The sequence below is a fragment of the Puntigrus tetrazona genome, chromosome 17 (assembly GCF_018831695.1).
Source record: "Puntigrus tetrazona isolate hp1 chromosome 17, ASM1883169v1, whole genome shotgun sequence".
Classification (NCBI taxonomy): domain Eukaryota; kingdom Metazoa; phylum Chordata; class Actinopteri; order Cypriniformes; family Cyprinidae; genus Puntigrus; species Puntigrus tetrazona.
In genome coordinates this window covers 1,223,059-1,235,210 of record NC_056715.1, presented here as the reverse complement: position 1 = coordinate 1,235,210, position 12,152 = coordinate 1,223,059, and the positions used below count along the sequence as shown (strand labels likewise).

Below are 12,152 nucleotides of genomic sequence, written 5' to 3'. Positions count from 1 at the left end.
TAATTGCACATTTAATATTTGTAATGAAACATACATCTACGATAATATACAGGACAGTGACGTTTCATTACAAGAACAGTCACTGATTATTTTAGAGAATGAGTCAAATGAACAGTAGATTATTATTGTGCAAAATATTTACAAATATTAATTCCTGCCTCTTAGTGTTTCACAGCGAGGTAGAAAATAATGTCAAAACATTTGGATGGAAGGCATGCAATCATGCAGTTTGATGAAAAACGTCTATATGCTTCTGCGTTCTTTTGTGTGCTATTTTTACTGTCACTGATGTGTTAAATAGCCTAGCCTTCTGCAGAGGATTTCAAAAATCTCAGCCATACACAAAATCATGGTGATAATTGTGAAAATGTACATTGCACTGAGGAAGATGGTCTTTTCAAAGTGCTCGGGTACCATACACCTGGTGAAGTTGAACGTCTTGTCCAGTGAACTGGCATCACAGAAGTACAGCGAATGAACCAGGAATCCAAAGAGACGACTCTGGAGCCAGAACGCTGCCACCTCCAGGACGATCCGTAACAGTACGGAAATGATGTAGAACACTGTGTATGTCGGTTGTTCCAGAATATCCTCTTGATCTATGTTTTTATATGCCGCATACAGATGGAAAACGGCCCCTGGAACGAGAACCGTGACTAGCTGCAGGGCCCAAAACACCTGGCAAAACAACATTTTTCCACAATTAATATTTTGTAAGGAAGGTTAATTTTTTAAAAAGTAGTAAATAGCTTTGTAGAATAAAAAAAACAAATAACCATAAATACTTGATTTTTTTTAAACACTGTTTTTTTATTCCTTTCTGAAAAAACGTATTCTTAAATCTTATTTACCGCACACTTTTGAATGGTAATGTTTTTTTATTAAATTTAATTAAAAATTAATTTTTAAATAATATACACTGCAGTAATGATGCTGAAAAAGATCCCTGCATCACATTTGGATAAATTACTTTTTAAAAATATATATATTAAAAACAGCACGTTTGAACTGTAGTCATATTTCAGAATATTACCACTTTAGTCTGTTTCCTAAATAAAATAGTCAGATAATGGGGCATGCTGAACCTGTCATTAAAAAAATGTTTTATATTCAAGTTTTAAATAAAATAAAAATATAAAAAAATAATTGCACAACTTTTTAAACAGTATATGACAGCTTGTTTTACATTATATAAAACTCTGACAGCACAGTTCAGTCTGTTTTGATTCAAAACATTAGTTCATGTAAAAACGTTTTAATCTCAAACGCAATTAAAGCTTTCCTTATCTCTTATCTGTTTTGCGGTAGGTTATTACCTGCGGCGTTACAGGTCTGAACTGATTGTAACAGAAGAGGTTGAGCTCCCTCCTGTCGGGGTCGCAGCTGAAGTGAAGCGCCTCATTGCCGTAAACAGCAAATCCCAGAACGCCCAGGAAGAACATGCGCACTGAGCCAAAAAACAGTGTGTGGAACTGACCAATCACAGTCGGAGGCCGGAGCTACGAAAACACCGCAAACAAGATACAACAAAATATGCATGTCACAGCCCACATAGTCTACAACAATATAACACAAAGCAACTTAATATGTATTTTTACATTAAAATATCAGTTTTAAAAAAGTCACACCAAGCATGATAACTATCCACCTTTTTGACGTTAAAATGGGCGTGGCCAATTGTATATTTTATGGGTGCAGCTTCCGGTCTCATCCACGTCTAGCTATTTTTAGCTGTAACAAACAGTTAGTGTTGCTGCTTGATATTGAATATTTGTGTGTCTTGTCATATTACTTTAATGTGTTACATTAGTTATGAACGCAAACAGTTTTACAGTTCACTGCACGTTGTTATTCTCCTCATTATTTACCTATAGCATCAAACGTACCGGAAGCCTCACCCATAGGCTTACCCATAGGCTTACTTTAAGAAAAAAGAAATAATAAAAAAAGAAATAATAAAGATAACGATAAAGATATAGTTGTAAAAAATAGCAGAGTCGACACCACAACGATAACGATAAAGGCACAAAGAAACGATATGGTTGGAATCACTTACAGAACGGTTTTTCTAGCTGATGAGGACGCAAACATTGACAGCCAATCAGAATCCATTCTGTTCTCACGAGCTCGAGAATTTAAAGCGGCAGATGCGCGCTTAGAATAAACAGACGACATATATTGTTATCGTTATCGTTCTCGGTGTGGACGTGCCTTTATCCCAGTGAACCCTTTGCAAATCATTTTCAGTGATTCCAAGCACACGTCAAAACCGACACGTGATTTTTCGAAACGTTTATATATTCCAATTATCAGTTCAGCGAAGCCAGTCTCTAATTAATCAGACAGATGTTATAAATCTGGGGATGATTTGATAGTTTAGTCATTCTTGAGACATGGTACAAAACAGGTCCAGCAAGCGTAGCTGCTATTAGGTTTAAAAATAAAAACGTTTTCTTATTATAACTTGCTCCGTCTAAAAAAAGTGTGTCCACTGAGAAGGGTTCAAAACACTTAATATCTCAATAATGTTTCAAAAGGTTTCAAAGTTGTGTACCCACATTTTGTCAACACCATGGAAATTCATTAAAATGTAATAAAATCAGGTAATATCAGGGGCAGCTGTCACTCTAAAGGACCCCCTTGCCACGGTTAAAATCTGCATATGCGACACCGTAAGATTTTGTGTTTCAGTTATATAAAAAATGCTCCACTTTTTTGCACTTTTAGCATAGCTTAGCATAGATCATTGAATCAAATTAGACCAGTAGCATCACGTTTAGTTTCGATAGAGTTTCGATATTTTTCCTGTTTAAAACTTGACTTTTCTGTAGTTATATCGTGTAGGACCGGTGGAAAATGTACATTTTTAGTACATAATATAAGTACAAAAGGTTTTTGTTAAAAAAATTGGGAGATTTCTTCAAAGTATAGCTTAGTACATATAAGATTCATATATGCAGTTTAATTTGTCTGAGAACAAGGTTACATTTTTTTTATTTTTCACCATGTTTTTTGTCCCACTTTTCTCAGGAATGACGGAGTAGCATTTAGTAGATTTTAGTAGTTTTGTGTATGTTTTTGGCGTGATTTTTCTGGTTGCATACACACTTTTTGACCAGCAGGCGTCACTAATGCTCGGCGTTTTCAGTTCATTCAAACTTTCGAGGAGTTTCTTCCATGTTTGTTGACATTCCGCTGAAAAACTGCCGCAAAATTCCGCGATTGCTTTACGGCAGCAACAAATGCAACACAGCTTCACGTTATTTCCACTCAACTTTAAGTCGCAAAATTGCATAAACTAGTCTATATACAGTTGCTTTATAACCACAGAGACAAAACTGTCAAAAAAGTCAAATGATCTCTATAACATAAAAAAAAACTTCATTATTGGTATGAAGCATTAATGAAATATATTGCGAACCTAATAATGTGATTACTTCATTTAGCCACAAAAATAATGAAACGTCAGACAAAAGGAGAATAAAAATGAAACCGACACACATTGTGTTACTTACACATCCCTCATAGAAGTTCTTGATGTAGTTTAAGGACATGATGTCTTTTTTCTTTAAGTTGAATTACTCATTGTGATGTTTGGCCCTCATTTTAGACCTGTTGCCTTCTGCTGAGCTCGAGCTCAAACGCTGCCGCTCGCGTTGACCTGTGCTGAATATTTCCCTTTCACCCGGTCTACCTTCATCCATTTACCCATGAGGTACAAAAATACAACAACAAGGAAAAACAAAGGGAATGGACATGTGGTCCACACATAATCCCCATTCAACTGCGTCAGCAGGAAAAAAAAAACAGGCCTTTGAGGCATTATGAGGGAACAGCTGACAAAAATACAGCAAATCTAAGGCTTAAAGTGAAATCAAAGAAACGTAGACATGTAAATAAAAGAAATGCAACAGCTGAGGCTTTCAAAGTAAGCTTGTAAATGTTTTTAAACGATTGCTTATTCTCTTTTTTTGGAAGTTGCATGCATATGTGTATGATTAGGCATTTTTGCATGTGGCTTTTTGATTTAAAAAGCATCACCAGAATGAACAAACAAACATTAAATTCACTTTGATTACATTTTGTAAACTTACCAGCCTGATCCCGAGTGGACAGTTTGTCCTCCTCATTTAACCAAGCACAAAGCAAGACCTCATGGGAAACGATTGTCTGTCCCAGCGCTGTCACATATCAAAGCCGATGAAGTCACTAATTAAAAGATAAGCATTTATCCGTGTGGCTTTATGCAATCTGTGCAATCCCATGCAAACAGAGGGTCATACCGTGCGATCCTGAAAAACATGCAGCTCTGAGAGCCGGGCTCTGCTCTTTTCACACTGAGATTAATGGAGGCTTGGCCAGAATATCTGTGCTGCTCAGAGCATTGGTTACTAGAGCCGCTGTATAATAATGAAGAACTTTTGAAGTAATGTTAAAAGTTGTTTTTATTGTGCATGCATACTTTTCAAATGATTTGATCTTTCTAAATAATTTTTTTTAATATATATATATATATATATATATATATATATATATATATATATATATTTTTTTTTTTTTATATATAGATACATTTTTGTACTACGCACATCACTACTAGTAATTTTTAATGTATAATAATAATAAATACATGATTATTTTGTGAGGTTTTTTTTTCGTAACATGACAATAATGGAAAATGGCAAGAAAATATTTTTAGTTGTCATGAGACAAATCCCACAATAATAATAATAATAGTAATAAATCTATTAATCAGTGTGAAATATGAAATATATTGTTCACGTTTGATCAGATTCACAATTTCATATTAATGTAATTTTAAATAAGCGTAAATTATGAGTTATAATTAACTAACAACATAATATTGTATACAGTTGCTGTTAAAACAAAGGGAAAATATTTGTGAAATTATACAGTTAAATAATAAAAATGATCAAAAAACGGTCTGGTAACAATATTGTGCTCCTAACAGTATCAAAATTCTTTTTTTTAATAATGTATTGTTTGTATACAATGGAAAAAAAAATAAAACAACCAACCACACACGCACATATATACAGTATAATATTTTTTACCCCACATTTAAGTTATTAGAGTGAGAAAATATGCCTAATTCATATTAAGCGACTAATCTCACACAGTGCAAACAACAACAACAAAAAGTAAAATAGACTTGTACTTCTTGACTGGGTTTGGTGATATTCACAGCTTACTATCATAACATTCAATTACTAAATTTGTTCTGAAACATCATTGACTTTGTCTTGCAGGTCTACAGATTCGACAACAATCGGAAAGTGTTTAACCGAACTCATGCAGATATAGTCGATCTTCAGAGCGTGGTCGGAGTCTCAGCGTGTTGGACGATCCCAGCTGATTATTTAGAGGTCTGTCTGCCTCCAGCAGCTGCCGTGTTTGTCCTGTCAGCCGCTCCTGCTCCTCTCACTCACTCCCTCACTGCTCCTGCCGGTAAGTGTAAGCTCCTCACTTCTCTTCCCAGCGTTTAAAACGGGTTCGACTGCGTGTTTGATCGTCATACGGTAAAGGTGACTGTATTTATAGACGTGTTCAGCATGAAGAGCGCGTTTCTGCGTGTTTAGATTGCGCTAAAGTCTTATGTGTCTGTATATCCTTCCATATATCAGAGCAAGAGGAATGGAAATACAATCAAATGCATGTAGGTTTAGTTAAGGTCGACTGGAAGGCAGAAAAAACATTATGAAATGAACGTTTTGCATATTAAAAAAATGCATTTTTTTGTTAAAAGCGTAATGCAGTTTTGCAACATATCTTTTGAACACTCATGACATGCTGGAGGATAAACGGACAAGGTGACCATATTAAGAGTCTCTTGAAATAGACCCCAGGCCATGAACAGGTGCCATGTGCTGTTCTTGTGAAAGGGGCAGAGCGGCTAAATTTAACCAGATGAACACACACTCGCTTCGTAGCTCAAACCAGTCAACTAAACTAAAGCTTTAGTCCAATTGGTTGATTAGTTTATAATCAAAAATTGTTGTTGCATGTCTTTAGCAGCCAGAGAACGGTTTTAGAAAGTTCAGACAAGGGCAACTCAAAGTTATGAACAAACGGTCTTACAGGAACATTATTTGAATGTTCATTCAAAGGCACGTGGTCTTTAATAATGTTTTCAAACATTAGCGAAAAACTGCATTTACATTTATGAATTGTGTTTTTTGAATCGGATGATCATCCTTTATTTTTGTAATGTTATTTCCTGTTTCGGAACGTTCATATTCACAATCAAATGTAAAATCCTTACGATCGTTCCAAATGGAGTGTTCGTTAACATTCCAAAGGTTAGATTTGAACGTCCAGAGAACATTTACAAATAATGTTTTCATGACTTAACGGGAACATAAAATATAAAAAAAAAAACATTTCTGGGTTCAACCCTAGCATTTTACAAAACGGTTTTGTTTTTAAAAAAACGTATCCAAAATTTCTATAATTCATTAATTCACAAAAATATTTAAAAAAAAAAAGTATTTCTTTGTATTGAACAATATATATATATATATATATATATATATATATATATATATATATATATATATATATATATAAAAATTATTTCGTAAATTTGTATGAATAAATAAGTTGTAAAAAAGTAAAGATTACTTTAAAAAACACCATTTTGATTATTCTAGTTCAAATTCCCTTATTTTAATGTGTTGCTTGCTGTTTCTTTAATTGTTTGTGAAATTTACTAGCAATTCCTGATAAGATATTAATAAAGCCTTTAATTACCGACAACATTTCATCTGAATCAAAACCTGTGATCTAAATGGCTCTGTTGTTCACTTTAAAAGCTCACTGACTCTGTTCTTTCTTAACAGCAGATTTCCATCAGAATGGAGAGTTGTTCCCAGTCTACCAATGGTGACACCAAGGCTGAAGTGACCCATGACCTCACCGAGGATCTGAGTCAGCAGCTGGAGGATATCATCAGCACATATCAGGTCACCGAACAGCCAGGTGAGGCCGAGGATGTTGAGGAAGAGGCCGTTCCAGACAAGACCAGAGACCAGAAAATGGAGAAGAAGATGCTGAAAGGCCTCGGTGAGTATTTAAACTCCTGTTACTCTATTTGACACGTGATTAGTGATCAGCTGAATCACATTCTCTACCTACTTAACGCCATCAAACTTTGTGACCAAAGAACATTGTGCATCTGGTCACAGGGAAGGAAGCCGTGCTGCTCATGCAGAGCCTGAATAAACTCGGAAGCACTGAGCAGAAACTGGAGGCTCTCATTAAAAAACACGCTGAACTGGTGAGTGCAGTAAAAAAAAACACTTTTTTAACAAAGTACCTTATATGAAAATGTTATTATATGAACTAAAGAATAACTGGTTAATTATCATCATATCAATCATATTAACTGGTTAATATTCACACATGCATTTGAAAAATTCAACCCCTTTTTTAAGTATATATAAGTATATTACGAAATAGCACAACTTTGCATTCATATATGTTAAAATTATTTTATTTCAGAAATATACATAATGAAATAATACTGCCAAAAAAAATCTAAATGAACAAATTAATTAATAAATTATTTATATTTATTTATATAGTACAGATAATTAACAGTTAATGTATATTTATGACTTAATGTACTGTTAAGTATATAAAGCATATTAAAAACAGAAAGACTTTGCATTATGTAAAATGTATATGTATTTTTATTTCAGCACAGTTGTGTTTAAGGTTGTCCTATATTAGGCTGTCTTGTATTATACATTTCTATTTAATAAAAAGAAAAAATAAATAGCTCAGTCTCTCACTAAAAACACACTGAACTACTAAAGACAATAATCAACAATGTTCTGCCTTTGTTTTCATAAAAATCAAACTTTTCTATCTTTTATATATAAAAAAATAAGCATACATATAAATATCTAAATAATAGTAAAATAAATAAATAATTAAACAAACGCAAATTCTCTAAGCTGTCTTTTTCAGGTTGTTTGACTTTCTCCTAAATGAAAGAGATCTTAATTATATCGTGTTTACATGTAACCTGCAGCTAGAGGAACACCGCTCGGACCAGAAACAGCTGAAGGTCCTGCAGAAGAAACTTCTCCAGGTGCTGAAGGAGAAGGATCAGCTTCAGAGCGAACACAGCCGAGCCGTTCTGGCCCGAAGCAAACTGGAAGGCCTGTGCAGAGAGCTGCAAAGACACAACAAGACACTAAAGGTGATAATATTTGATGACATGAATGTGTTAAAACATCGGAGCGTGTTTGAACCAGCGCTATCTGCAAATGAACCTTCAATCAATATTAAAAGGCAAAAGTGTGCCGGTATAAGGGGTTGTGCTTTCCATTTTAAAATGTTCTTTGATTTTAAAGATTCTATCGATGTTAAAAAGTTGCACTCAAACTAGTGTTCTGGTATACAAAATAACAGCACGCTGAAATAAATCGGTGTAGTAGGGTTTACTTTAACGCCATTTTCACTCAGAAAATATGTAAGTTTGAAGTAGAACGACGTCATACTCTGACAATAAGAAAACTTTTATTTTTACTAAAACTATAAAACATTGACACACGACTTATATCCTCCGTCGTAATTTCGGCGCAGGAGGAAACTCTGCAGCGGTGCCGCGAAGATGACCTGAAGCGGAAGGAAATCACCACACATTTCCAGAGCACCCTGACGGACATCCAGGCCCAGATCGAGGAGCACAGCAGCCGAAACAACAAACTGTGCCAGGAGAACAGCGACCTGGCTGAGAAACTCAAGGACCTCATATCTAAATATGACCAGCGAGAGGCGGTGAGGGAAAACTACAGGATCTGAGATATATCATTTAAAGCATTTATTATTATTATTATTATTATTATTATATATAAACGCGTATCAAAATTGCCTGAGATGCAGATGAGCGTGTTACTTGTTAGGAGCAGGTTTGTAGAAATGTAGCGTTACAACACTTGGTCAGCTGTGAATGGGTGCCGTCAGAATGAGAGTCCAAAGAGCTGCTAAAAACATCACAACGATCCACACCCCTCCGGTCCATTGGTTAACATGCTGAGAAGTGAAAAGCTGCATGCTTTTTGAGAAACAAATCCCTTTAAATTAGGAGTGAAATAAGTGAAAACCATTCCAAAACTCTTCTGAACGCACATTTTGTGGATTTGATATAAGAGGACAACAATGGCTTTTTCATTAGAGGAAGCTTTATTATGGGTTATAGACTTATAGGTTTTGCTATAAGCAACAGTTTAAAACTAAAATGCCTTAATGAGTCATCTTATTGACGGAAATGTTTCTTACACGCATTAGCTGTTTGCTTCACAAGACATTTGGACTGGAGTGGTGTGGATTGCTTGTGAATTATTACGGTGTTTTTATCAGCTGTTTGGAAACTCATTTTCACATCACCCATTCACTGCAGAGCACGATTGAAAACGATTTAATGCTACATTTCTCAGTACCCCGATTTAAATATTTGGGCGAACTACTAATTCAAACAGCATGTGGATGAATGCATTCGATGAAGACTGAGAAGCTGCGTTTCTGGCCTTCGTGCAGAATCTTGAAAAAGTGTTCAAGCACAGAGACCTGCAGCAGAAACTGCTGGAGACAAAACTCTCACAGGCCAACATGATGCTCAGAGAAGCTCAGGAGAAACACAAGCTGGAGAAGGAACACGTGAGTTCAAGATTTCATATGACGAAATATACTTTTTTTAGATTTCTGCTAGTTTGAGTGCAGTGAAGTACGAGCAATGTGTCACTGCCATTGTGCAGGTAACTCCTGAAATAAGTTTCCTGTTGTTTTCTGGGATTGTGTACTTACTTCCGGCCTATATTTTTTTTTCTCCAGTTACTGAAGCAGGCCGCAGAGGCCAAAATACAGGTGAAGCTTCTGAAAGGACAAGAGACTGACATGAAGGCTCAGGTAAATTTACATAAAATAATGCACATCTCTATTGTTCTCCCAAATCATATTTGTTTGCAAACTAAGAAATTCCTTTTTCAGCTTGCGGTGTATTCTGAGAAGTTTGATGAATTCCAAGGAACAGTGTCTAAGAGTCACAATGTGTATGCCAGCTTCAAACAGGACATGGACAAGGTGTGTATCTCTTAAATAGTAAAATATATACTTCTAAGTACTAAATCTTTTGATACCTTCCACATACATACTTCCCACCCCCAAATAAATTATTTACATATTATGGAAGCATCAATACATCCTTTTCTTTTGTCAGATCCAATATGGAAAACTTTTCAAACATGTCGAAACTTGTTTAGGCATCAATGTTATGTCTCTCAGACCCTGAACAAGAACATTAGGGTTCATTTCTAGCACATTTATTAAGGGTTATTATTGGTGACTTAGTTAAAAAAAAATTTGTTAATCTGAAAATAATGATAATTAATAATGATGATAATTTGCTAAAAATATTAAAAGGAAAATGAGAAATGTTGCATTGGCCATTAACTAAAATAGGCTTAGGCTGAAAACATGAAATTACTAAAGTAATAAATCTAACACTGAAGCTAAAACTGAAATAAAAAATAAACATAAATAATAATATTTAAAAAAATGAACTAAAATAAAAAAATTCTTTTATTTAAAAAATATATTCTAAATTCTGTAAATTAAAATAAATAAACTAAAATAAATAAGAAATAAATTAGGTGAAAAACTACATACATATTAGAAATGTTGCCTACGTTTAGCTGACGCACTAAAATTACTAAGTGGAAATGTATAAAGACTACAACTAAACTATAACTGAATTTAAAATGTAATTAATATTTAATATTTAAAATAATAATTATTATATGACAAAAGCACACAACAAGCTTCCTAAAACTTTAACCTAAAATTAAAAGAAACACTGAAGATTTTAAATAAAAGCCAGTTCAAAATCAGAATACAAATATGATACTACGTAAGATGTTGACTAGAAATTGATTGTTGTTGTTATTACACACAATTTTGATGTTGATTTGTCTTACAGATGGCAAAGAAGATGAAGAAGCTGGAGAAGGAGGCAGTGGCCTGGAAATCCCGTTTTGATGGCTGCAATAAATCTCTCATTGATATGGTTACAGATGTAAGTTTCTCATGTTATATATCATACATCAATATTGTAGAATGCAGTTAATTATATCAAGTTCTTCAAAGAACCGTTTAGTAAATAGATCTTAAAGCCACTTAATAATCTAAAGAAACGTTTGTGCAATGGCTTCCATGGACTTCCAAGGTTTTTCATTAATCATGCCAACAAAGCATTTATCAGCTATCTGTACAATAAGAAATGAAGAGATTGAATCTTCACCCAAATAGAGTCTTTATAGTAGATACGGATTAATACGATCAGGACTTTCTCACGCAGAAAGCGCTGAAGGAGAAGGAGTTTGAACTCATCACCCTGAAGACACAGAAACTGGAGAACCTATGTAGAGCACTTCAGGACGAGAGGAAGACCCTGTATCAGAAGCTTCACGGGTCCCAACAGCCGGTTGCCGAAGACCCGGCAGCTACCGAGCCAATCACCAACGAGGAAACTACGGAGGAAGCGGCGGTAACTAAAGAGGAAGTGAAAGTCTCAACAGAGGATGCAGACAAGCCTCCTGCGCAAGAAGAGACGCTGCTGACCAAAGAGCTCGCCAGCCTGAAGTTGGAGAAAGCTCGGCTACAGGAACTCTCCACGGCGTTCACCATCCAGCGCCACCTGCCGCCAGAGGCCTACGAGGACACCGAGAGCACAGGCGACGCTCGGGACGAACAACAGCTCACCTTCACAGAGGAGACCGTCACAGACACGCTGTCTGAAGAACAGCAAGACCTCAGAGACAAAGACATGCAATCGGTCGATTAGACAGACTAATCTCAGTGTCAGTTTGTCACGTTCACAAATAAACTTTATACAGTTCACGTGCGTCGTGCTTGTTTGAACTTTGCAGCATACATGCTATTATAAAAGAATTGTGGTTATTCAAAAAAACTGCATGCATTTTATTGCAACTGTTGGAAATCATAGACACGTAATAGTTCATCTTTTTATTTTTGATATCGCATTAGTTGCGCAAGCCTATTTCCATTTCATTCATATTTTGGTGAAGTTGTTTTTCGAGATGAGAACCTGTGACTATAATTAGAAA

The 12,152-nt window shown here is 35.2% G+C and overlaps 2 protein-coding genes across 3 annotated transcripts; one reads left to right on the top strand and one right to left on the bottom strand.

Moving 5' to 3' along the window:
- Nucleotides 1-2: 2 nt before the first annotated feature.
- On the bottom strand, nt 3-4,403 carry LOC122362194 (gap junction epsilon-1 protein). The gene is made up of 3 exons (XM_043263536.1): nt 4,095-4,403; nt 1,317-1,499; nt 3-678 (listed from the first exon to the last, which is right to left on the bottom strand). Exons 1-3 carry the CDS (start codon nt 4,128-4,130, stop codon nt 283-285), a joined length of 615 nt encoding a protein of 204 aa, XP_043119471.1. The 5' UTR covers nt 4,131-4,403; the 3' UTR covers nt 3-282.
- Nucleotides 4,404-5,324: 921 nt separating this feature from the next.
- txlnbb (taxilin beta b) lies at nt 5,325-11,925 on the top strand. 2 transcript variants are annotated; one of them, XM_043263519.1, is made up of 10 exons: nt 5,325-5,469; nt 6,861-7,083; nt 7,206-7,297; nt 8,057-8,227; nt 8,614-8,808; nt 9,568-9,687; nt 9,862-9,936; nt 10,018-10,110; nt 11,006-11,101; nt 11,384-11,925. In XM_043263519.1, exons 2-10 carry the CDS (start codon nt 6,876-6,878, stop codon nt 11,867-11,869), a joined length of 1,536 nt encoding a protein of 511 aa, XP_043119454.1. In that variant the 5' UTR covers nt 5,325-5,469; nt 6,861-6,875; the 3' UTR covers nt 11,870-11,925. The 2 variants fall into 2 exon arrangements, with proteins under 2 accessions (XP_043119454.1, XP_043119455.1); XM_043263520.1 differs by having other exon boundaries at nt 5,334-5,469; nt 6,864-7,083.
- Nucleotides 11,926-12,152: the final 227 nt, after the last annotated feature.

Coding starts and splice junctions, on each gene's coding strand:
- txlnbb (XM_043263519.1), top strand. CDS start 6,876: ATGGAGAGTTGTTCCCAGTCTACCAATGGTGACACCAAGGCTGAAGTG. Junction 9,688..9,861: donor ACAAGCTGGAGAAGGAACAC/GTGAGTTCAAGA, acceptor TTTTTTCTCCAG/TTACTGAAGCAGGCCGCAGA. Junction 10,111..11,005: donor TCAAACAGGACATGGACAAG/GTGTGTATCTCT, acceptor TTTGTCTTACAG/ATGGCAAAGAAGATGAAGAA.
- LOC122362194 (XM_043263536.1), bottom strand. CDS start 4,130: ATGAGGAGGACAAACTGTCCACTCGGGATCAGGCTG. Junction 1,500..4,094: donor GTCCACTCGGGATCAGGCTG/GTAAGTTTACAA, acceptor GTGTTTTCGTAG/CTCCGGCCTCCGACTGTGAT. Junction 679..1,316: donor TCAGACCTGTAACGCCGCAG/GTAATAACCTAC, acceptor TTGTTTTGCCAG/GTGTTTTGGGCCCTGCAGCT.